This window comes from Bison bison, unplaced genomic scaffold (assembly GCF_000754665.1).
Source record: "Bison bison bison isolate TAMUID 2011002044 unplaced genomic scaffold, Bison_UMD1.0 scf7180017864300, whole genome shotgun sequence".
Lineage (NCBI taxonomy): Eukaryota > Metazoa > Chordata > Mammalia > Artiodactyla > Bovidae > Bison > Bison bison.
Window position 1 is genome coordinate 681,209 of NW_011494872.1, and position 26,945 is coordinate 708,153.

General features: G+C 43.1%; 1 protein-coding gene across 1 annotated transcript in view; it reads right to left on the minus strand.

The window, feature by feature from the left end:
• CD109 (CD109 molecule) overlaps nt 1–24,569 on the minus strand; it is a 135,832-nt gene extending 111,263 nt beyond the window's left edge. Inside the window, exons 1-3 of the mRNA XM_010851263.1 lie at nt 24,437–24,569; nt 22,943–23,115; nt 2,555–2,583 (exon numbers count right to left, since the gene is read on the minus strand). Coding sequence (XP_010849565.1) covers nt 2,555–2,583; nt 22,943–23,115; nt 24,437–24,510 — 276 coding nt within the window. The 5' untranslated portion in view covers nt 24,511–24,569. The remainder of the gene's footprint in view (nt 1–2,554; nt 2,584–22,942; nt 23,116–24,436) is intronic.
• Between the last annotated feature and the right edge of the window lie 2,376 nt (nt 24,570–26,945).

Sequence of the window (26,945 nt, forward strand, 5' to 3'; positions counted from 1 at the left end):
GTTTGGGGGTTTTCTTAACCCCACTCTGCCTACTTATGCCTTCATTTCCCCTGCCCCTACTTTCTATTATTACAGCAGTATATTTCTTAGTAAGGTAAGTACAAACGTAATAGGTAAGAAATACAATAGTTATGAGAGGAGTATGTCAAGGCTGTATATTGTCACACTGCTTATTTAACTTATATGCAGAGTACATGGTGTGAAATGCCAAGCTGGAATCAAGATTGTTGGGAGAAATATTGGCAATCTCAGATACGCAGATGAAACCACTCTAATGGCAGAAAGCAAACAGAAACTTAAGAGCCTCTTGATGAGGGTGAAAGAATAGAGTGAAAAAGCTGGCTTCAAACTCAACGATCAAAAAACTAAGTTCATGGTCCTATCACTTCGTGGCAAATAATGGGGGGAAAATGGAAACAGTGACAGATTTTGTTTCTAGGGGCTCCAAAATCACTGCAGCCATGATTTTAACAGTGACTGCAGCCATGAAATTAAAAGACACTTGCTCCTTGGAAGAAAAGCTATGACAAATCTAGAAAGTGTATTAAAAAGCAGAGACATCACACTGATGACAAAGATCTGTATAGACAAGGCTATGGTTTTTCCTGTAGTCACATACAGATGACTTGTACAGACAGTTGAACCATAAAAAAGGCTGAGCACTGAAGAATTGATGCTTTCAAACTGTGGTGCTGGAGATTCTAAGAGTCCCTTGAATTGCAAAGAGATCAAACCAGTCAATCCTAAAAGAAATCAACCTGAATATTCACTGAAAGGATTGATGCTGAAGCTGAAGCTCCAATACTTTGGCCACCTGATGCAAAGAGTCGACTCACTGGAAAAGACCCTGACTCTGGGAAAAATTGAAGGCAAAAGAAGGGGGTGGCAGAGGATGAGACGATTAAATAGCAATACTGACTCAGTGGACATGAATTTAAGCAAACTCCAGAGACAGTGAAGTACAGGGAAGCCTGACATGTTGCAGGCCATGGGGTGGCAAAGAGACAGATATAACTTAGAGACTGAATAAAATCAAGGCCTTTTTATAACGGATTGTTTGTGCTCAGTCACTCAGTTGTGTCTGACTCTGCAACTCCATGGACTGTAGCCCACCAGACACCTCTGTCCATGGAATTTTCCAGGCAAGAATATTGGAGCAGGCTGCCATTTCCTACTCCAGGGGGAAGAACTGTTTGGGAGCACTGTATTCTCTAAGAGTGTGAAAAGTGTGAAAGTGTTAGTCACTCAGGCATCCCAACTCTTTGTGATCCCACTGACTGTAGCCCTCCCCCCACACCCCAACAAGGCTCCTCTGTCCAAGGAATTCTCCAAACAAGAATACTGAAGTGGGTAGCCATTCCCTTCTCCAGGGGATCTTCCCAACCCAGGGATTGAACGGAGGTCTCCTGCATTGCAGGCAGATTCTTTATCAGTGACCCACCAGGGAAGCCCATTCACTAAGAACTCCCCCTCAAAATGAATGTGGTTTCTGAATGTGCTTAATAAGCAAACTTCAAGAGGTAATGGGGAACCTGGCTTATCGGGAGATGCTGACCCTACATAAGTGTGTAATGTGTCAAGGTCAAAGTCATTACTCATCTAGTCCCAGAAAAGTACACCAAATTGTCCTCTTGGTGGATGCTGTGTTTAACTATACATTAAATGTGTGAAGCTCCAAAAGAAAACAGTTATAAAGGACAGACTTCCAAATCAAAGCTATGAGAAGCAGGAATAGTTAAGCAACATTGAATAACCAGGTTTCTTTTTTAAAAAAATATAAATTTATTTATTTTAACTGGAGATTAATTACTTCACAGTATTGTATTGGTTTTGCTACACATCAACATGAATCCGCTAACTCTTCCCACTTCTACAGCAGATGCCACAGCATGTTTACATCTCATTTCACCTCCAAGGTAGCCTCTATGAAACAGACTACACTTTTATCCCCTTCTCCAGGGCTGGGACCACGGTGAGGTGAGCCAGGCACTTGCCTCAAGTGTAAAATTTAAGAGTGTGCCAAAAAACTCAATAATCAAGTAACTCAATAGCAAAAAAACTCAATAATAAATAGCAAAAGCAATACAGAATTATGACACACAAAATATCAAACTTTTAATCCAAGATAGGATCAGTATCAATTACTGATTTTTGTTTGTTTGTTTTGCCTCAAGCAACAATTCTGTTCAGCGAGGCACTGCCCTTTTCCAGGACAAAGAAACTGGGAGGGAGCAATAATGACACACCCAAGACTGTTGTGCTCATTAGGGCAGAAGCAGGACCAAACCCACCCAGGTCCCTGTGCAAATAGTCCAGGCCAGCTCCCCTCAGGAAGTTCTCTATTTGACAAAAGGAAAATCTCTGCGATGAGTCTGAAGAGGCTAATAACCCATCTCCCTGGAGTAATATTATCCTTAAATAATCTGAAGGTGGAACTGAACTCCAGCCAAACTCACAAGGCACGCAAATCAGTATGAAAGTCAACAAAATCGGAAATTCATTTCACTGACATGATGTATAATTATGAAACCAAAGTTTTAAAATAAATACTTACTGATGGAAGAATAAGTGTCTTGAAAGAGCCTAAAAAGGAAAACAGGGAAGAAAACAGTCATAATTTGAATATGATGATATAACATAAAACTCATTAAGACTCTCCTAATATTCTTTCAAATATACAGGGTATCATAAACTTACTAAATCACAAATTTATTTAGCCAAGCCAAAACAACTTTATTAAAGCTCAGAACCCCTGAGAGATTATACATATCCTTGTGCCAAAGAGTTAAAAGGCTATCAGTGGGTGAACCTCTTCCCAAAACCTAGGTTCTGCTTCTCTTTTCCACGTTCATTTTTGGTGTCAGTGTTGCTGCTGCTCCTCTTGCTGTTTTACGGTTAAAAATATTTGAGGGACACTTCATACAGTGTACAGAAAGAAGCTGAGGTTCATTTCTAATGAACATTTCTCATACACTCATGACAGACAGAAAAAAGGAAGGCATTAGTCACATCAGGGTTGAGCTGGGACTCCTAACTGACCCATTAGTATTAAAACGATGCAGACTTTTTTCATGTAAGTTACTAAACAAAGACTGCTAATTTAACTCATGCCAACTTCTCATCAAATCTATTTACTGCTAGGGAAAAATGTTCCAAGTTAAAAATAAAACAGTACTTATTCAAAGTTCCCATTTAAGTGACATGAATTTATAGGTGATAACAGGCCCTCAGTTTCTTCATTCATTTAAGAAACACTTATTAAGGGTAACCCAGTAAATAAGACAGACACAGCCCCTCTCCTCCTGGAGGCCACGGGCATCTACCCCATGGGAACAGACAGGCATAGCATGCAACAGGGGTCAGGCCGGTGGCTTCTGCAATCAGACCACTAGTCCTACCCTTGACATGTTACCTAATTCTCCAGGTTCAACCACAGAGCTTCCCTGCTAGTCCAATGGCCGAATTAGCCTTACAACACAGGGAATGCGGGATCAGTCCCTGGTCGGGAGCTAAGGCCCCACATGCTGCAGGGAAAGCCACCATGCTGCAACTAGGACCCAATGCAGCCAAAGTTTAAAAATAAATACTTTTTAAAAAAATCTTTGAAATCAAAGAGCTAAATAAATGGAGAGACGCTCAGTGTTCATAAATAGAACAACTCAATTATCAACACATCAGTTCTTCCCAACTCGATCTTTAGAGTCAACGCAGTCCTAATCAAAATCCCAGCAAGGGAGTTTATGGATATCAACAACCTGACTCTAAAGTTTACATGGAAAAGCAAAAGACGCAGGCTAGCTAACCGTACTGAAGAATAAAGGTGGAGGAATAATGCTGCCTGACTTCAAGACTTACTATAAAGCTACAGTAATCAAGACCATGTGATACTAGCAAAAGGATAGACAGATCAATGGAACAGAGTTGAGAGCCTAGAAATAGACTCCATGAGAACAGTCAACCAATTTTTTTTTATTACTTGTTACTGGAGCATAGTTGCTCTACAATGTGTTCGTTTCTGCTGTATGGCAAAGCAAACCAGTTAAACCTATACATATATCTACTCTTTTTTAGATTTCCTTCCCATTTAAGCCACCATAAAGCGCTGAGTATGGAGGAAGGCAACCCACTCCAGTATCCTTGCCTGGAGAATCCCACGGACAGAGGTGTCTGGTGGGCTACATTCCACAGGATGGCAAAGAGTCGAGCACAACTGAATGGATTTAGCACGCACACACAGCACTGAGTAGAGCTTCCTGTGCTACCCAGTAGGTTCTCATTAGTTACTATTTCATACACAGCAGTGTACATATGTCAGTCCCAATTTCCCAATTCATATCATTCCCCCTCCCCTGAGTAACCATAAGTTTGTTCACTATATCTGTGACTCTATTTCTGCTTTGCAAATAAGTTCATCTGTACCATTTTTCTAGATTCCACCTATAGGCAGTTTTAGGTGACAACTGTTTTTCTCTTTCTGACTTACTTCACTCTGTATGACACTCTCCAGGTCCACCCACATCTCTGCAATGGCACTAGTTCATTCCTTTTTACAGTCTGATAATATTCTATTGTACATCTGTACCGCATCTTGATCCATTCCTCTGCTGATGGACACTTAGGCTGCTTCCATGTCCTGGCTATTGTAAATAGTGCTGCAATGAACTTCAGGGTGCATGTATCTTTCTGAGCTATGGTTTTCTCTGGATATATGCTCAGGAGTGGGATTGCCTGGATCAGACGGTAGCTCTATTTTTAGGTTTTTGAGGAACCTCCATGCTGTTCTCCATAGTGGCGGTAACCAACTGACATCCCCACCAACAGTGTAGGAGGGTTCCCCTTTCAGTACACCCTCTCTAGCGTTTACTGTTTGTAGATTTTTGATGATGGCCATTCTGACTGGTGTAAAGTGACACCTCATTGTAATTTTGACTTGCATTTCTCTAATAATTAATGATGTTGAATATATTTTCATCTGTTTGTGGGCCATTTGAATGTCCTCTTTGGAGAAATGTCTATTTAGATTTTCTGCCCATTTGTTGATTGGGTTGTTTGTTGTTTTTTTTTGATATTGAGCTGCATGAGCTGTTTGTATATCTTAAAGATTAATCCCTTGTCAGTTGGTTTATTTTAAAATATTTTCTCCAATTCTGAGGGTTGTCTTTTCTTTAGTTTATTCTTTCCTTTGCTATGCAAAAGCTTTTAAATTTAATTAGGTCCCATTTGTTTATTTTTGCTTCTAATTTCATTACTCTAGGTAGTCAACTTATCTTTGACAGAAAAAAAAAGGATTTTAGGGCAGTAAAAATACTCTGTATGATATTATAATGATGGACAAATTGTCATTATACATTCAACAAAACCCATAGAATTTACAACACCAAGACTGAATCTTAATGTAAACATGTAAACTATGAAGTTTGGGAGATTATGAAATAACAACACAGGATCATCCTTGGTAAGAAAAAAATGTACCATTCTCATGAGCAATACTGATAATAGGGAAAGCTAGGCATGCATGATGTCAGGAATAATATCGGAAATCTGCAAAAATAATTTTTCAATTATGTGAATGTTCAGATTGAATATGATGATGATAATGGCCAGATAACTGGAACATTCAAATAAATAATGGAGTATAACCTACAGAATAAAATAAGAGCTTATGAATTTATGCTGGTATATAATTTAAATGAGGGAGAAGAAAAAGTTACTTTTTTTTTTTTTACTATTTTTAATTAATTTTATTGAAGGATAGTTGACTTACAATGTTAATTTCTCCTGTAGAGCAAAGAGATTCTGTTATACATATACATTCTGAAAAAGTTATTCTTTACCATAGAATTCCAATTAATAAATGTAAAAGGAATCATGGAATTAGAAAATTTCACAATTATAATAATAACTAAGACAAATTACCAATTTTGTGTGTATATGTAGAAGGACTAAGGCTCGTGAGAAATAATAAACTATGGTTGTTTGAAGCTCCTAAGTGTTGAGTGGTTCATTCACAGCAATAGATAACTGGAACACATTTGAAATAAAAAAAGATTCTCTAGCAATTTTAAGTATTAGTATCCTTATTTTACAAATGAGAACCTGAATCACAGAGACCTTAAGTGAGTTCCCCAGAGTCACATAAAAAAGAAGTAACGGAGCCGAGATTCTAAGCCACTGCCTCCGCTTCTACCAGCAGTTGTACTTTCGTTCTTGTACTCTACCCACCTTTGATTACATAAAAGCTGCACATCCTGGGTAGCCTCTTTGTGTATGCTCCTTACTCCCTCACGCAGACAGGTTCAAAATCACAGTCTCTTGGACTCCCTGCTCCCCTCAACTCTACATTAATCATCACTGGGAACCCAGACACTCTTCCATGAAGTTTCTCCCTGCCCCTAGAGGAGCCGCAGTGGTGGAGCTCATTAAACAATTTGTGTAATACAAAAACCTTCTGAAAAGGAGATACCAACTGGACAATTTCTCAGCTCTTTTTATCCCTTCTTCACACTACACAGTCTTGATACATTTGAAGTTAACTTCAAGATCAGAAAAACTCACCTTCAAAGGAAACAACCATAGGTGTCTAAGGTTGGGTTCCCTGGGAAGCTAATTCTGAGATGGTGATGAAAAAGCAGGCATGCGCCTGGGACCAGCCCTGGAGAAGAGGGGGTTGTGGAGGCAGGACTGGGGAGGAGGAGGGAAGGAGCTGCAACGCAGGCTCCAGATACACCCATCGGGAGCCCTCAGAAGCCAGTCCGACCCCTGAGAGCTGTCCTGAGTAGGGTTGGCGGGGAAGCTGGGCCTCCCCCAAGGAGGGTGCAGGGCAAATCTCCCTAGTGGGTGCAGTCCCCGAGGAGTCAGCTCAGAAGGCAGTGGGCTGCAACATCCCCCAGCGACTTCAGAGAATAAGTCTTCATCCCTGATGCACTAGTTCTGGGAGGGAGGCCACGGCACCCCACCACAGTGTCCCACAGTGGAATAAAATCAAAAATGTTAAACTGCAAGGAGCTCTTCTCCCAACAAGCCAGCATGAGTGATGATAGAGGGTCACTGATTTTTCACATCTTTAAGATAAACCATCAGGGTTGCCTGTTTTGTCAGCCCCATGACTGGAGGAAACAATGTGCTTCCTTTCTGCCAAGAGAGTTACCTCCCATCACTGGCAAACTCACAAAGACTAAAGGCTGTGTGTGTGCGTGTGTGTGCGTGTGTGTTGGGGGCAGGGGACGGAGAGTAATTTATTTTTATCTACAAGACACTGAGCAAGGAGAAAATAAAAAAGCAGCTTCGAGTCTACAATCCAAATAAATCCAGTAGGTTGATTAATAGGAGGTCAAGCATTGCAGCAATTCAAAGCCAGCTACCCAGATTTGAAGTGCAGGAAATCCCATTCATAGAAATTTTTCTTAATTTTTTAAATTTATTTATTTTTTAATTGAAGATAATTGCTTTACAGAATTTTGTTTCCTGTCAAACATCAATATAAATCAGCCACAGGTATACATGTGCCCCCTGCCTCTTGAACCTCCCTTCCCATCCCACCCCTCTAGGTTGATACAGAGCCCCTGTTTGAGTTCCCTGAGTCACACAGCAAATTTTAATGCAGCTCTTCATAGAGTCCAAGTTTCGAGGGATTTTCTCATCAGAGAGAAACTGGAAGAAGGGGTGGACTGCAAGCCCAGGTCCCACTGCTCTGACAGGTGACCATGTCCACCATAGACTCAAGAAACACACAGCTACCCTCAAAAGCTGGGGTGCAGGAGAGAGGTCTGCCTACCCCTAAATATTGCTGGATTCAGGAAGTGGCTTGAAGAATGTGCAAAGAGATCCAACTTAAAGCCCTCTCACTTGTTCCATGTGTCCTTATTAAAAGGTCGACTTGAAGTACTTGACATTTTTTTTTAACTTGCTGTCTTCCCTCTAAATTTACAAGGGCAGCTTGGAATCTCCCAGGCACTGGGTAAGTCTTATTTGAAAGTCCTAACATTCTAGCAATAATTTATAGCAGCAAAATATAAAATTCGGAGCAGTGTGGTAGGAGTGCCAATGAGAAATAGTCATCTCTTTCTCTGGAGCTTCTAGGTTGAAGATGAAATAGATGGTATCTGCAAATTGTTGTAAGCAATTTTTTCTCCTTTTTGCTGGGGCCTTTTGCTGAGACTCAGACACAGGAAATAGTAACCACCTCCCAAAAAGCTGCATGTCATTCTTAATCACTGACTAAACATACATTATGTTCTGTGAAGCCCTTCTCAATGTTATTGCAGATAACTCTGTAAAACTCAGATCATTTTTGTGTTACTACCACAGAAAGTCGATCTTAACATCCTCCAGTGCTTTGGCCTTCCCAGAGCCACCAAAACCACTCAAAAGAAACCTTGTTTTAAAGCTTCACACTTGGCACAGGCCTGAGAGCTGGCCGTCATTTGATTTACAAATAGAGTCAAAGCTATTTTTAAATCGTGTAATAAGCATACTCAAAAACTAACCTTTCCTTAACTTTTTAAACACACTCCATTATGCCATAGGCTGCCTCTTCTGACATCTGTGCTCACCAAACAGCTCTGCAGAAAATCGCTGAAGGAAAGGAGAATGTGTAATTGGAAATCCAACCGGGTCCAGAAATATTCTCTATAGGAAAAAAAGGGTTTTCTACCATGTATGTGCCTGACTTAGTGTTTACTGGTGAATTACTTTTGACAGCTCTCTGCTGTTCAGTAATATACAATAAAGAACTTAAGGAAATCACCTTTTCAGCTAAAAAATTTGATCTCTTTACCAAATTAAATATTCTCTCATCAATACCCTCATTATTCAGCATTTTCTCTGATTACAAAGGGACAAAGTGGTAAATGGGGTTTCCACCACAAATTTATGGAAGGCAAAACCTTAAAATATGATCCTGCTTCATGATTTAATGTCATTTTTAAGCCAAGGAACTCTTCAGTGAACAAACTCATTCTAGACAGAAAACAAAAGTACTTCGAGCAAAACAAAACAAAAAAATGTCCTTTGGTCCCTTACATACTTCTTTACTTTTTTCTCTCTCCTGCCTCTCCTTGCTTACAAATGTTTCTTTTTAAAGAATTTTACAATTTTAGTTATTTATTTATTTATTGGCCACACTGGGGCTTTGCTGCTGCACAGGCTTTTCTCTAGCTGTGGCACGCGGGCTTCTCATTGCAGTGGCTTCTCTTTCTGCAAAGTAACCAGCTCTAGGGCACAAGGGCTTCAGTCACTGTGGCTCCTGGCTCTAGAGCACAGGCACAATAGTCGTGGCACACAGGCTTAGCTGCCCCAAAGCATGTGGGATCTCCCTGGATCAGGGATCGAACCTGTGTGTCCTGCATCGGCAGGTGGATTCTTTACCACTGAGCCACCACAGAAGCCCTACAAATTTCTTAATAAGAGTTTCATATACAATGTTTTGTTCCATTTAGACTGATGAAGTGTAAAATAGGTCAAATGAAAGCCCACTAAAAATAAAATAAATAAAATGGTACAATATAAACTAATTGTTAGGTGCTATACAAATGAAAAACCATTTAAGCCAAGCTCTGAGCTGCTAAATATACAGGCCATTCATCATGTCAAGGTCAGCAATCTATAGCCCACAGGCCAAGTCTGGCCCATGCCCGTTTTTGCACAGTTCATGAACTAAAAACAGTTTGCATTTTAAATAGCTGGGAAATTTTTTAAAAAGAACAATGTTTAGTGACACATGGAAATTATACGAACTCCAAATTCAGGGTCCACAGATAATTCTGTTAGCACATGAGCACACTCCTTTGCTTCACACCATCTATGGCTGCTTGCACACTACAATGGCCAAGTAGCTGCAACCAAGACCACAGGCCAGCAAAACCTACTGTGCTGACCATCCAGCCCTTTATAGAAAAGAAGTTTACCGACCCCTATAGTATGGTGTTCTTTTTAGGAAGATATATATTCTCCTTCCTCAAGGGGTGAGGAGTAAGGCTGAAGGCCCACTCCAGTCAGAATCAAAGAGCCATCAACAGAGACACCTGGCAATACAAAAAAAAAATATAGACACACCTGGCCTCACGCCACAGGCTTGAGCTCACAAGGGAGGCACCAGGGCAGTGTGCCTGCTGGGAGATGCTCAGTACAAGCTGACATTCCCAAGTGTTTACTCTGTGCCAGGCACCGCGGTGAACATCCCAAAGCAGTACACCACAGAAAACGGAAAAGAACCAAAAAAAGGAAAAAGAATAGGGTAAAATTAATTTTAATAACATTTTATTCACTCGGTCATGTTCAATTCTTTGTGACCCATGGACTGTAATCCACCAGGCTCCTCTGTCCATGGATTTCTCCAGGCAAGAATACTGGAGAGGGTTGCCTTCTCCATTGCATTCCTTCTCCAGTGGATCTTCCTGACCCAGGGACCAAACCCAGGTCTCCCACAGTGCGGCAGATTCTTTACCATGTGAGCTACTGGGAAGGCCCATATAACCAAAATATTACCAATAAATGTGTAATCAACATTTAAAAAATGAGTTTTTTTAATTCATTTTTTTATTGAAGGATAACTGCTTTACAGAATTTTGTTGTTTTCTGTCAAACCTCAATATGACTCAGCCATAGGTATACATATATCTCCTCCCTTTTGAACCTCTCTCCCATCTCCCTCCCCATCCCACCCCTCTAGGTTGATACAGAGCCCCTGTTGAGTTTCCTGAGCCATACAGCAAATTCCCATTGGCTATCTATCTTACATATGGTAATGTAAGTTTCCAGGTTACTCTTTCCATACATCTCACCCTCTCCTCCCCTCCCCCCATGTCCGTAAGTTTATTCTCTGTCTGTTTCTCCACTGCTGTCCTATAAATAAATTCTTCAGTACCATTTTTCTAGATTCTGTATATGTGCATTAGAATACGATACTTATCTTTCTCTTTCTGACTCACTTCACTCTGTATAATAGGCTCTAGGTTCATCCACCTCACCAGAACTGACTCAAATGCATTCCTTTTTATGGCTGAGGAATATTCCATTGTGCATATGTACAATAACTTCTTTATTCATTCATTCATTGATGGACATCTAGGTTGCTTCCATGTTCTAGCTATTGTAAATAGTGCTATGATGAACAATGGGATACATGTGTCTCTTTCAATTTTGGTTTCCTCAGGGTATATGCCTCAGAGAGGGACTACTGGGTCATATGGTGGTTTTATTCATAGTTTTTTAAGGAATCGCCATACCGTCTTCAATAGTGGCTGTTAACAATTTACATTCCCACCAAATTATTGAAATAATTATTATCCCACCATTGCCAAAACAAATTATTGAGTTTTGCTACACTTTTTGGCACTAAACGGAGAAGGCAATGGCACCCCACTCTAGTACTCCTGCCTGGAAAATCCCATGGGCAGAGGAGTCTGGTAGGCTGCAGTCCATGGGGTCGCAAGGAGTCGGACACGACTGAGCGACTTCACTTTCACTTTTCACTTTCCTGCATTGGAGAAGGAAAAGGCAACCCACTCCAGTGTTCTTGCCTGGAGAATCCCAGGGACAGGGGAGCCTGGTGGGCTGCCGTCTATGAGGCTGCACAGAGTCAGACACGACTGAAGCGACTTAGCAGCAGTAGCTTGGCACTAAAAGTATTCAAAATCCAGTGTGTATTTTATACTCACAGCTCATCTTTATATGCATGAGTCACATTTCAAGCTCAAAAACCACATGTGGCTAGTGGCTACCAAAATGGACAGGGCATTGTCTAAGGCATCGTCTCCTTTAATCCTCACAACAGAGTTTGAGGTAGGTACCATTACTGTTGCCTTTATGAGATGAAGAAGCTGAGACTAGATGAGATGAATGACCTTCCCAAGGCCACAGAGGTAGTAAGTAGCAGTGTAAGGGCCCAGTTCCAATGTGTCTAGTGAAAAAGTGAAAGTCGCTCAGTCATGTCCAACTCTTTGCGACCTCATGGATTATACAGTCCATGGAATTCTCCAGGCCGTTATACTGGAGTCAGTAGCCTTTCCCTTCTCCAGGGGATTTTCCCAACCCAGGCACTGAACCCAGGTCTCCCACACTGCAGGCGGATTCTTTACCAACTGAGCTATCAGGGAAGTGCAATGTGTCTAAGGAGTCCCCATTCGGACCCACCGTATCTCCCAAACTGTATAGAACAGCCCCAGCTAGTTCTTCTAAAATATCAGTCCAAAAAGCCTCATACTCCTCCCCTGTCATGCCTCTGTAGCTTACTGCGCTCTCAAGTTAGTGTCTTGACACACCCACTCTTCCATATTTTCTCTTATCCATGTGTTTTCGGATCGAGTCCCTATGTAGCCCTCCAGGTGACCATCCATCTTCAAACCAACAGGCTCATTTGCAATATTCACACCACATTCCTGGTTCCCTTGCATGGTGGACCCAGCTAACCCACCTGGTCTCTACTTCAGCAAACGCACACTTTATCTGAAAACAGCAGCGTGGCGGCACTCCCAGCAGGCTCTACCGCCAACCTGAGTTGGCACAAGACATGAAACCCACCTTGCTTCCCTGTGAGGAGCCTGAGAGAACAGGAACTTCGTGCATGACCAAACATTATGCCATCAATTTTCTGCCATACACAATTTGGTGCCTAATGAATGAATGGAGTTCGCAAAATAGTAAATGCCCTGTCTTAACTATATTCCTGAGGAGATTTAAAACATTATTTCAGCAAATGTTAAATTAATCATACTAAACGATTTCTCCCTGTTACGTTTTCATAAACTCCTAACATCATCCTGCCAAAAGAAGCTACCAGGCGCTCTTAAAACACTTCCCTCATTGTTTGTTTCCAAGCACTTAACCTCTCTGGTTTTCAGATTTCAACTCATGAATCATTTCTTCAGAAATAAAGACCCACAGACCTGCCCACCAGCTCCCTACTCCTCCACCTCCACCAAATCCTTTTTGATCAGTTTCTTCGATCCCATTCTTGCAAAGGAAGTGAGCCAACTCATGGATTCTCCTAAGGGGAATGAGGGCAGAAGAGACACGGCAGGTCAAGGACCCACTATCATCTCCTCTCTTCCAGTTCTATCACTGCACCTTTGGTATGAGGTCCTTTTAGCCCAGATCAGGACGTGAGGAGCCACGAGTCCACTTCTTCTCACACTTACAACCACAGTGAAAGCAAAATGCCCTACCCCATCCCCTCAAGCTTCAAACAAGGCATGTGTGTGTGTGCTAAGTTGCTTCAGTCGTGTCCGACTCTTTGCGACCCTATGGACTGTAGCCCGCCAGGCTCCCCGGCCCATGGGATTCTCCAGGTAAGAATACTGGAGTGGGTTGCCATGCCCTCCTCCAGGGGATCTTCCCGACCTAGGGAGTGAACCCATGTCTCCTGCATTGGCAGGTGGGTCCTTCACCTCTAGCATCACCTGGGAAGCCCCAAGTGAGGCATACTTCCACACAAACAGCTCCCCTCTCTTCTCTGTTCTCCTGTGCACCCTCCCCTGATGCCAGTACTGGTATCCACCCTTCTTGCATCTCACTAGCTCACAGTCCAGCAGGGACCCAGGTTAGGGCAGCACCAGGGAACACCTCCAGTTCTGTGTTTCTCTCCTCAGGGAGCTTTTACTTTTAATGTTTATCCCCACTTTCTACAAAGAGATGATGGATCTGCACAATTTAGAGGTAACTGTGGCAAGGTAGTCCATTCTGAAGGAGATCAGCCATGGGATTTCTTTGGAAGGAATGATGCTAAAGCTGAAACTCCAGTACTTTGGCCACCTCATGTGAAGAGTTGACTCATTGGGATTGGGGCCAGGAGGAGAAGGGGACAACAGAGGATGAGATGGCTAGATGGCATCACTGACTCTATGGACATGAGTCTGAGTGAACTCCGGGAGTTGGTGATGGACAGGGAGGCCTGGCGTGCTGCGATTCATGGGGTCGCAAAGAGTTGGACACAACTGAGTGACTGAACTGAACTGAACTGATGGCAAGGTTTTCTAAAACCATATTTCAGTTTTATTCATCTCAAGCTGACACTTCAAAACATTTCTCTCTTTCGTTTCTTTCTTATATCAAAGGGAAAAGCACGCTTTTAACCATAATCCACTCACCCGTGCTCCTGACCATGAGCCCACTTCTCACGCTAAATTATCTACCCCTGGCCTTTACCTCAGTACTGTGGGGGGTCTTTTTAGTATTTATGTATTTATTTATTTTGGCTGTGCTAGGTCTCTGAGGCTGAGCGCAGGTTGCCTCTAGCTGTGGTGCTAGGGGTTCCCTGTTACAGAGCATGGACTCCAGGGCTCGAAGGCCTCAGCAGCTGTGGCACACGGGCTCACTTGCACTAGGGTTTTCCTGGTGGCTCAGTTGGTAAGGAATCTGCCTGCATTGCAGGAGACCTGGGTTCGATCCCCGGGTCGGGAAGATTCCCCTGGAGAAGGAAATGGCAACCCACTCCAGTACTCTTGCTTGGAGAATTCCATGGACAGAGGAGCTGGGCAGGCTACAGTCCCATGAGATCACAAAGAGTCAGACACCACTGTGCGATTTTCACTTTCACTTTTCATGTGGGATCTTCCCAGACCAGGGATCAACCCAGTGTCCCCTGCATTGCAAGGTGGATTCTTAACCACTGGACAACCAGGGAAGCACCTCTACTGTGTCTTTAAAGAGACGATCCACCTCTCTCCTTTCACTACAGAGTGACATTTGGTCTTCACAGTGGTGTACTACAAAGGTGATATTTGAATCAAAACCTGAAGCAGCTGAGTCATGAAGACATCTGGCAGACTGCATCACAGGGAGAGAGACGAGTAAGTGCGAGGCCCTGAGGTGGGGGCACTCTTGCTGTGTTGCAGGACCTGCATGAAGGCCTGAGAGGCTGCAGAGTGAGGTGGGGGTATGCGAAGTGAGATCAGACAGATCGTGTAGGGTTTGCAGGCCATGGGGAGGCTAGATGTATGCTAATGCTGAGATGGGGAGTAACAAAATCTAGCGTGCTTGCTGGCCACTGGATTGAGAACAGACTATAGAGTGATGTGTGTGGGTGCACGCATGTATGCTCAGTCATGTCTGACTCTGTGACCGCCCCCCCCCACCGGACTGTAAGCCCACCAGGTTCCTCTGTTCAAGGAATTTTCCAGGCGAGAACACTGGAGCAGGTTGCCACTTTCTGCTTCCCAACCCAGGGATCGAACCCAAGTCTCCTGAGTCTCCTGCATTGGCAGGCGAATTCTTTACCACTGAGCCACCTTGGAAGCCCCATAGAGGCATCAGTGGGGGCGGCAGGGAGCGGGGGAAAACAATCAAGGAGACTACTGCAATCACTTTTTTTAAAAGAAGAGTGGTTCTACATTTTCTGATTATATTTCCCCACCACCCATTTATTACTAAAAACTTGCTTTTGCTCCAACAATCAACTTAGAAGCATTCATTCACTGGAGGCTCACCAATGCCCTTCTGTCCTTTTCTTCCCTGACTCTTTAGGACACTTCACAGTTAATAAAAGGAAGTTAATAAAAACTTCCTTCTCGGTACTGTTTCTTCCCTTGTCATCTGAGACATCTCAGCATCTCCAACCCATCCCTGTCTTGGCTGCTCACTGTCCAGCCATTTCACTGACTTCTCTTCCGCCTCCCAAGCTCCATTCATCAGGCTGGTTCTTTCCATAAGCGTTATCTCTTGGGCATGCCACGCCTTCCCACCAACACTTGGAATATGGTCTGCCTCTATGAAAACAATGCCTTCAACTCTCTCCCTGGTTACAATTTCAAAACTATCTGCTGGGCCTCTCCGCCAGGGTGTTTCCCCACACTCATCTAATGCAGAGAGTAACATCTTTTCAGAAAACATACACACACAGCTCTGTCTCCTCAGTTCTGCCACTCCCAGCCCCGGGTGCTTTCCTCTGGCACACCCTTCCCTTCTCTCATCTGTGAACTAACTGTTCCCACAAAATGCCAAATATATCAGCAGAGGTGGAATGCTCATGAATGGACATCTGTATAGTTCTGCATGTAAAATGTAACAGAACCAGGCAGAGGGTCACACACAAGAAGCACTACTTACCAACCACACTGAACTTTCTAAACAAACAAGAAATAAAAACTCAGCCTCTGCACTTTTAATATTATACTTTTCCTTCTGCCACCTCTGAAACTTCCTTCCTTCTGCCCTGCCCGCCCCATTCATTCATGTTTCACATACAGCAAATAATCCATGTGTTAGTCACTCTGTCGTGTCCAACTCTTTGCGACCCCATGAACTGTAGGCTAGCAGGCTCTTCTGTCCATGGAATTCTCCATGCAAGAAAACTGGAGTTTGTTACCATTTCCTTCTCCAGGGGATCTTCCAAATCCAGAGATCGAACCCAGGTCTCCCATGCAATAAATAATAAATTAGCAGCGGGAAATATTACTAGGAAAACAAGGAGTTCCAACATTGTAAAGTCTTCTTAACAGCATAATGGATCAAACAGCAACCCCGCCCAAATTCTTACAGGATCTGATTTCTGTTTCCACCACAAGCCTTCAGTGACTCATTCTGTGTCAGAAGAAGAGTAGAACGTGTTTAACTTGGAGTTTAAAGAATCAGTCTGTTCACTTTCAACTTCACTCCATCACTGCTTCATAATCAAATGCCAAGACATGTTTCTCCATTGCATTAAATTAACACCAAGGTTGAGGGCTGGAGGCCGCCTGAAAGGCAAACAGGGAAATCTGGGCGGGGCCTTCAGCTGCCGTGAATCATCACAGACTTGCAAAGGCTTGCCTCTCACTCTCAGGCTTTCCAATACTTGGTTGGTAACAATCCATGAGAACCGTTTTAACTGAAGTGCAGTTGTTCTCATTTTAGCACAGCTGAGACTCACTTGTGGTGGTTGCTCAAAATAAAGTTTAGATTCCCAGACACTACCCATGTCTTGAGAAGATGACCATGAATCTACATTTGAATAAGTATGACTCACATTTTGAGAATCACAGCAATAGAATTTCTAAAACTAGCCTGGCCCCCAACCCACGCAGAACCATTAGTCCATAAAGAGCAACTCCACCTTCAGCTGAAATAAGAAACTAGCGCAAAAATGCAGGCAAGCAATTTTCAACTTCTTAGTTAGCCATATTTTGTTTGTATCAGATAAAGCAACATTTGCAAATATATCCTAAGTCACACACGGTTCCCTATGTCAGGAGAGTTTCCTAGAGTACAATGGAAAAAGCACTGGATTGTAAATTTGGGGGTCTGTGATCTGTTTCCAGTTTCTGCCACCAACGGGCATTTCACCTTGGGCAAGTCACCAGACACCACCCCTCAGTCTCCTCAGCCATGAACTAGGCGATTGACTTGGCTCATCTCCCCCAAATTCTACGAAGCTCAGACTAAATCGGGAGGAGAGCTGGCACTGCAGCTTGCAACTCTTAGATCCAGATTAGATTTCATGAGATCCAACTCTGAACTACCACAAGCAAACAAGAAAAATCCTTTTCACAGAAGACTGATACCACATTGCGTCAATATTCCAAACTGGAACAAGCAAAAATTATTCCATGTTCTTCCAGGCGGTGGAAAACCTTCAGATTCAGAACCAACAGAACCATCAGAACCAACTTCACATTCAGGCGATATATACCATTTACTGTGTTAATCCAGGAAAATTATTCTCTCTCAGCCTCAGACTTCTCATCTCTAAAATGAAGATAATAGTGCCTTCCTCCTAGGGTTATTGAAGTTAAGATTGTGCATTAATCTCCACACTATAAGGAAACTCAGTACTTAATATGTTACATCCCTTCCCACCCCCTCCTAGTGAGTGTCTTTTATAGAGTGTTCCCAGTTCAAGATCGTCCCAACACATGACCAAGAATTGCCTCTGACATGACTGCTGCCATCATCTTCCAATAACAGTAGGTACCACCAGCTCCTTGAATAGGTCCTCTGCGTTTAAGTGCTCTAAACATGTTTACCTCATTTCATCCTCACAATAACTGGGTAACTGTACAAAGCAGAAACCACTGCTCTTCAGATGATAAAACCGAAGCCCAGTGAAAAGGTGACAGCCCACAGACACACAGTCACCAACGAGAGGGCATCAGGTAGCCTGGCTGCAGAGCTCAAGCTCATTGTGACCACATTCTGGTCCCGAACTGTGTATACACATTACACACAATACCAAAGACATGTGAATGAAGAACCCACACCCTTTAAAAATAATTCTCATGTCGCTACAAGTTCAAACTGAGCTCTACTGGCACACTGCCTGTGAAAACCTTCCCTAGGAGATCTGCCCACATAGCACACTAATTCATCTATGCTCATAAAAACCATGGCACTGATTGTGATCTACGAGCCATGAAATGTATGTTCGGGAGCTTTGTTTCCACCAGAAAGCCATCCAAACTGAATTGAATGATTTTTTAAGTTCTCCAGCTAACATCTCAAATTTTAAAATATTGATTTTCCATCCCCGTGGATCGAGATAGAAAACAAAAAAGCCCATAGTTGATAGGAGAAGACAAAGAAAGATGTTTCATCCTTAAAAAATAGGAGATAAACATCCCATTAACTCTCCAAGATTTTAGGGCAAGAAGAAAAGGCAAGTTATTAAAGGATACAGACATACGTACAGAGTCCACCTCACCCGACCGTGGGAAGATGGAAGCAGGCTCGGTGTCGTAATTAAATAAGCAGTGCCTCCAGGCCAGGAGATGCCCTCCTGAGCACTCAAGTTAACAGTCAAGATTTTCTGCTTAGTAGTTTTTTTGTTTTTTTTTTTTTTTCCTTTCCTCTTTTTTTTGGGGGAAGAAGGACAGAAAATAAATTTTATTAATTTATTTTGAATTTTATTTCATATTAAAATATCATTTATAAACAATGTTGTGTTAGTTTCAGATGTATAGCAAAGTGATTTGGTTATACATATACAGGTATCTATTCTTTTTCAAATTCTTTTCCCATTTAGGTTATTGCAGAATATTGAGCAGAGTTCCCTGTGCTATTAAAAAGTCTACAGACAATAAATGCTGGAGATGGTGTGGAGAAAACAGAGCTCTCCTACACTGCTGGTGGGAATGTTAATTGGACCAGCCACTAATGGAAAACAGTATGGAGATTCCTTAGGTTTTTTTTTTTTAATCTTTTATCAGGGGTATATGAAACCAGTGACAATGAATTCATTAGTGGAGGAAAAGGGTATATTCTTCATTATTTGAGGTAAATCTCATTCAGGAAAAACAATGAACGTTTACAAATGAACATTTCAAACTGTAAAAAGAGAATGGGAAATAAAACAGAAATTACGGTTTTAAGGACATCAAAAATAATTCAATTACTTTACATGCTTTAAGAGCTGGTTCTCACTTATGACCTGTGAATTCAAATGTTCTTAACATTTTTTTTCTTAATTTGGTGTGGAACTCCCAGGCGACGACACAATTAAGGAAGAGGTAAAAGGCCGGAAGGTAAGAAATAAGGGGACAGACTCGCTCTCCAACCAACAGACAGTCTGATTTGATTTCAAATCTCCATAGCTGCTCCATCTTCTCTCCTCTGGTAACCACTTCCCACTGAATTTTATCAATTATATTTTCTCAACTAGTTGTTTTATACTATTCACCATAGAAATGATGATGATGATGGTGGTGATGATACTGCTGGTGGTGGTAATAACAAGTACACTTCCATGTCTGTACTCTTAGAACTCCTCAAAGTTTATTAGAAACACTTTTTTCTCAAGGGCTATTGTTCACCAAAAAATAAATACATAAAAATAATTGATCCCCTATAAATATAGAATTGATATATTTACAAATGAATAAACTAACTGTAATGTAGTCCATGCTACTGGCCTCAAGGATGGAAATGTAAACAAAATTCTCCCCATATCTACCAAACAATTAAATGGGCTTTTCCTTGAGAACAAGCCATACTTTTTGATTTTATTAAGGTTTGTGCTGTGCTTAGTCACTCAGTTGTGTCCGACTCTTTGTGACCCCATGGACTGTAGCCCGCCAGGCTCCCCTGTCCATGGAATTCTCCAGGCAAGAATACTGGAGTGGGTTGCCACGTCCTCCTCCTCCAGGGGATCCTCCCAACCCAGGGATCCAACCGGTATCTCTTTACATCTTCCGCATGGGCAGGCGGGTTCTTTACCACTAGCGCCAGCTGGGAAGCCCATTAAGGTCCATGCTGCAATTCAAATGCGTTCTGGTTATGGTGAAACACTGCCCTACCCAAAAAACAGCCCAGCTGCTAGAAACAGCCACTCAGAAACAGTCCCCCTCCTTACCCATCTCTGCTAGAAGGTGAAAGTGAAAGTGTTAGTCACTCAGTCGTGTCCAACTCTTTGTGACCCCAAGGGGACTGCAACCCGCCAGGCTCCTCTGTCCATGGGATTCTCCAGGCAAGAATGCTGGAGACGGTAGCCATTCCCTTCTCCAAGGTTATCTTTCCAACTCAAGGATCAAACCCGGGTCTCCTGCATTGTAGGTAGGTTCTTTACCATCTGAACCACCAGGGAAGCTCAGTCGTTTCTTGGCAGTAACCTCGTGGAGGCCTCCATGAGAAAATGATGAAATAATCAGACCTAAAATGTATTTAATTGCTTGTGTTTAGATGGCAAGAAATAAAATGAATCCTAGGAAGATCCAGGCCCCATTAATTTAGAAAGTCCTTCTTGATCTACATATTGTTACAACTGGAAAAATCAGATCAAGCAAAGGATGTGAAGACAGAAAGGGAGAAATGTCTTGATCCTTAAGTCCTAACCTTACAGGAAGCATCTGTTCTGAGAGCAATGACTCACAACCCCTGATAACAAAGTTAACATTCTCCTTTGAAAGAGGGAGCATGCTTGCAATGGTATTTTCAATGAAACAGCCCCTGAAAGTAGTGCATTTTCTCTCTTTCTTTTTCAAACATCCATTAAGCTCCCAGGATTGTGCCGTCCACCCCTCTTTAGCCTTGTGTTGTCCGCTGTGACTTGGCATTTCAGTATTTTCTTTAGCCATTATCCTAAGGCCACGATTTCATCCATTTTCAGAAGAAACAGTTCAATAATGAAAGTAGAGATTGGCCCCCAGGTAAATAGGAAATGATGCTTCCAGCATCTTCTTCTTCAATAGTATTTCTACTCACAATATTCACAGATCTTGTTTACTGAGTGTCTAACAGGTACTAGATACTGATTTTAACTTTACACTATCCCCATCTTATACATGAGGACACTGAGGCTCAGAGCATTTAAGTAACCTACCTAAGATCACACAGCTAGTACTAAGACTCAATCTCGGATCTTAAGCACTAACATTTCCTCTCCAGGGACAAGGCCTCCCACTTTTCTGTCTTTCCCACTACAACATAAAGTGGCCTGGCCCCTGCACGCATCACCTCTTCCAGCTCCAAATTTACCTACCCAGTCAGTCAAGTTCCCAATGCAGAAAGAATCTCAAATGCAGATAAACTTTGATTTTATCTTATTTCATGATGGTATTAATTTCCCTATGCTGGTAAAGGGTAAACATTTATATAATGAGCTACTGTGGAATTTCATTCACCCTTCATTCTGTGCCCTTAAATTATTCTCCTAAAAGATAACTCTCAACATTATAGGAATTTATGCCTCAGTTTCTGGTCTATGACTAAACCTGTAATCGTGCTTCTAGTTAATAGTGTTTATAGGTGGGTGGTAGGATTCCAGGTGACTTTGATTTTCTTTACTTACAGTGTTTTCCAGGTTACCAGCACTGAGTATATATTACTCTTTCAATTAGAAAAAATTAAGTGTTCGTTTCATTGTGAAAAAACGAGTTTATATATTCAACTATTTACCCCTCAAAATTATTTTGCCCTTAGTATTGAAGAAGAAGATATTCATTGACCCAATTTAATCCTGGGCCTAGTTAGAACCAAAATTTAAAATAAGAGATGTGGGTTCTTTTACAAATGGCTCCCACGTTTACATTATTTTTTTTCTTGTCACCTAAAAAATTAAAACATATTCTATAAAACTAGATTTTAACTACAGTTCTTCTTTTACTTCCCATGGGCCTACTTAGTAAAATCCTCTGCACCCAATAAAGACATATGGTTACACATGGTTTATATAAACCATATACAAATATGGTCTTGTGTCAGGCTTTTAACTATGCCCTTTCCCTCTTCTAGGCACACCTACACCCCCAGACTACTGTGAAGCTCAGCGTGGTCATGAGAGGAGGGGTGATATGAGCCATGTCCAGGCCTGGCCCACAAGGACCTCCCACAAGAAGAACTCCACGTTCCTGCCCTGCAGACTTGGAAGCCACATACTGATGATGACAGAGCCACAAAGAGAAAGCAACCTGGGCCTCAGAACCTCCCCCTAGAAGAGCATCCCAGGAACATCACTTTGGACTCTACATGAGTCAAAAACAAAAGTGTATTGTGTAAGCCACTGAAAATGTGTGGCTTCTTCATGACCCTACCATGACCCTACCATGTGCTAATAAAGCACATGGCTTTATTAGCACACTCCAATTATTAATGCAGATGTACAGATGTGAGATTTGGACCATAAAGAATGCCAAATGTCAAAGAATTGATGCTTTGAACTGTGGTGCTGGAGAAGACTCTTGAGAGTCCCTTTGACAGCAAGGAGATCAAACCAGTCAATCCTAAAGGAAATCAACCCTGATACTCATTGGAAGGACTGCTGCTGAAGCTGAAGCTCCAATACTTTGGCCACCTGATGCGGAGAGCCGACTCAATGGAAAAGACCCTAATGCTGGGAAAGACTGAAGGCAGGAGAAGGGGATGACAGAGGGTGAGATGGTCGGATGGCATCACTGACTCAATGGACATGAGTTTGAGCAAACTCTGGAAGTAGTGAAGGGCAGGGAAGCCCGGCGTGCTGCAGTCCATGGGGTCGCAAAGAGTCGGACATCACCGAGCAACTGAACAATTATCGCAGAAGGAGCTCTGCTGTGTATCTTACCTTTTTCAAAGACTCCTTCTGCTTCCAGGACAGAGACCGTGCGGTTCGCTGCCATCTTCCTCAGTTCCGCCTTCACGGTGACCTGTGAGGGGCTGTGTTCCAGAAGCTCCACCCCAATGGTCACATTTCCACCTGGCCTGATGATCCCAGGGACTGTCACCAGAAACCTGGGCCTAAAGAGTTCCCAACAACAAGAGAAAAATGAAGTTGCTTATCCTTACATCTTCATTCTTTTGAGATTCTCAAATTTCATAGATGGTGAGATAGATTCCCTATACAGTGTCAACTGTAACTGTTTCAATGAATGTGGCCCCACTGCTCCATTTATCAACTGCATTGAAAGGCTGTTGAAAGAAAATCATTCCCCTAAATCAATTTTTGTCCTGTTTTATTGAGAAAAAACTGACATACAGCATTGTACAAGTTTAAAATGTACAGATAATGATTTGACTTACACATGTTATAAGATGATTATCACAATAAATTTAGTGAACATTCATCATCTCACATAGGAACGAAATTAAAATAGAGAAAATACTTATTTTCTTCCTTGTGATCAGAACTCTAAAGATTTACTCTCTTCATAATGTTCATTTATAACATACAGCAGTGTTAATTATATTTATCATGTTGTACATTCCCATAAATCAATTTTAATGCAGTAATGTATGCACTGCTAGAGGATGGCCTGTGTTAGTATTTCCATTTTATAAACCACAAATAGCACAGGATAGCTTACACTGAGACAGCAGAAGTTATTGGCAAAGTACAAGCCTCTAAACTTCTTTATACAAGACATCATCCCAGGGTAATTTTTTTTTTCTTGGTTTAAACACACACACACACAGAGACACACACACATGGATTTTGCTTGTTTCTTATTCAAACTTTTATGTTTGGGCATCTACCCAAGAAAACATCATCTAATCAACAACACTAATTAAAATATACCATCTGAAATTAAACTATCTGTCGGCAGTGACATTTCCAGGTGGAGCAGAGCACAAAAAATGGCTAAAACAGCATTTTCTCTGCCCAAACCAAGGATTAGGGCTCCAGGGCAAAACCCTCTGAGGGGGAAGGAAGTGCATTCCATTACTTAAGTGTCTCACTGGTTATCTTCCTACAAAGTCTGCACCTGAACCCATACTTAACCACCTCGGCCACACCTTATCATTGCTAAAGTTGAGACATCTTGTTTAGAAAAAATATGCACGAATGTGTTTAAAAGAAGGCACATTACTGTAGGGGGGCGAGGGGCGCAAAAAGTCAAAACAAACTCAAGAGGAAGCGTGGACTAAAAATAAAAAGTCATCAGAAAGCAGTCCTGGCCGGAGACGCTTGAACAACCTCGTGGGTGGAGAAAGTTAACTGTCCCTGGGAGGACCGAGCTGAAGCGATGCAGGCTCAAATCTCCAGGCCGAGGTCCGGCTGGAACCCCCGCTCCCCGCCCGCCCGCGCGCCCCGCGCGCCCCGCGCGCCCCGCGCTCCTACCCGGGGACGGCGGCCAGCGCCGCGCTCCACACGCAGAAGAGGCGGGCGGCGGTCAGGAGCCGGAGGCCCCGCATCTCGGCGCTGTGTGCGCTGCGGCCGCGGGCTCCCGAGGAAATACGCGGGCCGCGCGGGGTGTGGCCTCCCACCGCCTCCCGGCTTCGCCCAGACTCCCGGCTCAGCAGTGAGCGCTGGGCGCGCCCGCCGACCGAGCGAGGGCTCCAAACCAAGCCGGGGCGCGGCGGCTCCACCCCTCCCGCCGCATCACCGCGGCACTCCTCGGCGCCCCGGCCGACACCGCAGACCCGGGCGGGAGGCGGGAGGCGCGCAGCCCGCCCGACCTGGCGCGGCCGCCCCGCTCCGCCCCCCGGCCACCCGGCTCCGCCGGCTGTTTACACGAGCTCTCCGCCGGCGATGCCGGGGGGCGTAAACAGGCCCCTCCTTGTGCGGAGAAGAGTGCACGGCCGCTCTGGGAGGTGGGAAAAAATCAGTCATTGTCCTCCAGACTGTGAGTCAGAATCTGAGAGAAAATGGCAAACACACCAAACAGGGGTGTGTTTTCTGGTAGCCGTTGAACGTATATGTAAATCAATAAACCCGGGAGAAAACTTTTTTTCCCCTCTTGAAACAAAAAGTTATGTATATTGTTTGCCTCTCCAGGAAAATGTGGGTTTCTCGGTTTAAAAAAAAAAAAAGGTGGGGAAGAAAATTCTGGCACGTGTGAGAGTGAGGTGCTGCTCCTTGAAACTCTGAGAAGCAACTGTGTGGGGAGATGCTTCATACTCTGGGCTGCCGCTGAACACTTCGGCTACCGAAGGTATTCATTAGCACTGTGAAGCTTGGAGCAATTTGTTTAAACACAGGGTTAGGGCGGCTCTCCTGTCCCCAAGGAAGGCCAGTGGCCCAGGGTGGCCCGCAGTTCCTGAGCCCCAGCTCCTGGGTCCTGGCTTGGCTGCAGCTCCTTCCCCGGCTCCTTGGCACCCTCACCATCTTCAGATGACTCAGGTTTCACCATGACTACACCATAAAAGCGGGGAACTGCCAGAAACCGTTGGAAAACGGGCACATTCAGTCCCTGACAACTTCAAGTTTCTAATTCACGGAGAAAAGTTTCAGATGGTGACCGTTTAATACAGGGCAAAATGCAAAAGGAAAAGAGGTCATCGGAAGGTTGTCTCTTCACAAATCTGTGTGCTAAATAAGGGGGAAAGTAGCACCTAGACAAACTGTGGTTTGGGAGTCCAGGAACTTGCTTTCCTCCCTTTCCTGTTCCACCCTTTTTCACCCTGCTGATCGGCTTGCAGAGGCCCCTGTGTCCTCACGGCTCCTCCACGCGCCTATCTTTAGTGGCTGACTTCCTGTGCAGGCAGGGCTTGGGTAAAGTGGAAAGGGTTGAAGTGGATCATTGGGTACACACTCTGTCCCTGACATGGCTGTTACTGCCCGTTTGGTCTCCTCACCTCTGTAGTACAGGGCTGAGTGTGGGCTCTGTCCCAGTCTGTATCAGTGCTTCTCAAGCTCTAATGTATATGAGAATCACAGTAAAATGCAAATCCTGATTCAGCAGGTCTGGGATAGGGACTGAAATTCTACTTCATTTCAGCATACTGTGGGCCACAGAGGGTCTACAGGTAGACTCTGTCTTTGATGAGAAAAGGAAATTGGGAAACTGGAGAAAATTCCAAGCTTCACGTCAGAAGATAGATCAATCAATTCAGGTTCATTCTAGAGGCAGGCAGGTATAAGAAGGACTCCAAAAAATTAGTTGATAATGTTGCATCCCCAGAAGATGTCTAGAAAAGTTTAGAACCACCTTGCTGTTTTATAAAATGAAGGCTGTGCGTATTTTAAATTGATGTGACCTCCCTGTTCATGCCTTCCTTCTCACGATACACACAAGAAGCTTAACTGTGCAGAAATTTGGCCACGTGGATTTGCAGAAATGAGGCACAGATGAGGCAAAGAACCCATCTGCCAATACAGGAGACATAAGAGACAAGGGTTCAATCCCTGGATTGGGAAGATCCCCTGGAGGAAGGCACAGCAACCCACTCCAGTATCCTTGCCTGGAGAATCCCACAAACAGAGGAACCTGGAGGGCTATAGTCTATGGGGTCGCAAAGAGTCAGACAGGACTAAAGCAACTTAGCATGCACACACACATACATTATATATATATATGCCGTGAAGAAAGATTTGAAGGATATTCATCAAAATGTTATCCATATCCAGGCAATTACCTGGACCTGCCAAACTGTCTACATATATAAATATATATAACTTTTAAAAATAAAACAATAAAAATGATATTGTTTTAGTAAGTAGTCTTTAAGGGAGCATCTTAGAAACTCTTTGGAATAAAATTAATGAATCTTGATACAAAAAACCTATGTATGTTTCTCCCATGAAAACTGAATGGCCTTTGGCATAAGAACTCACACTGTTCCCATGTCCCTGCTGACATGTCTGTAGCATGTGGTTCACTGAGAAAAGCAGAATCAATAGGAGACAA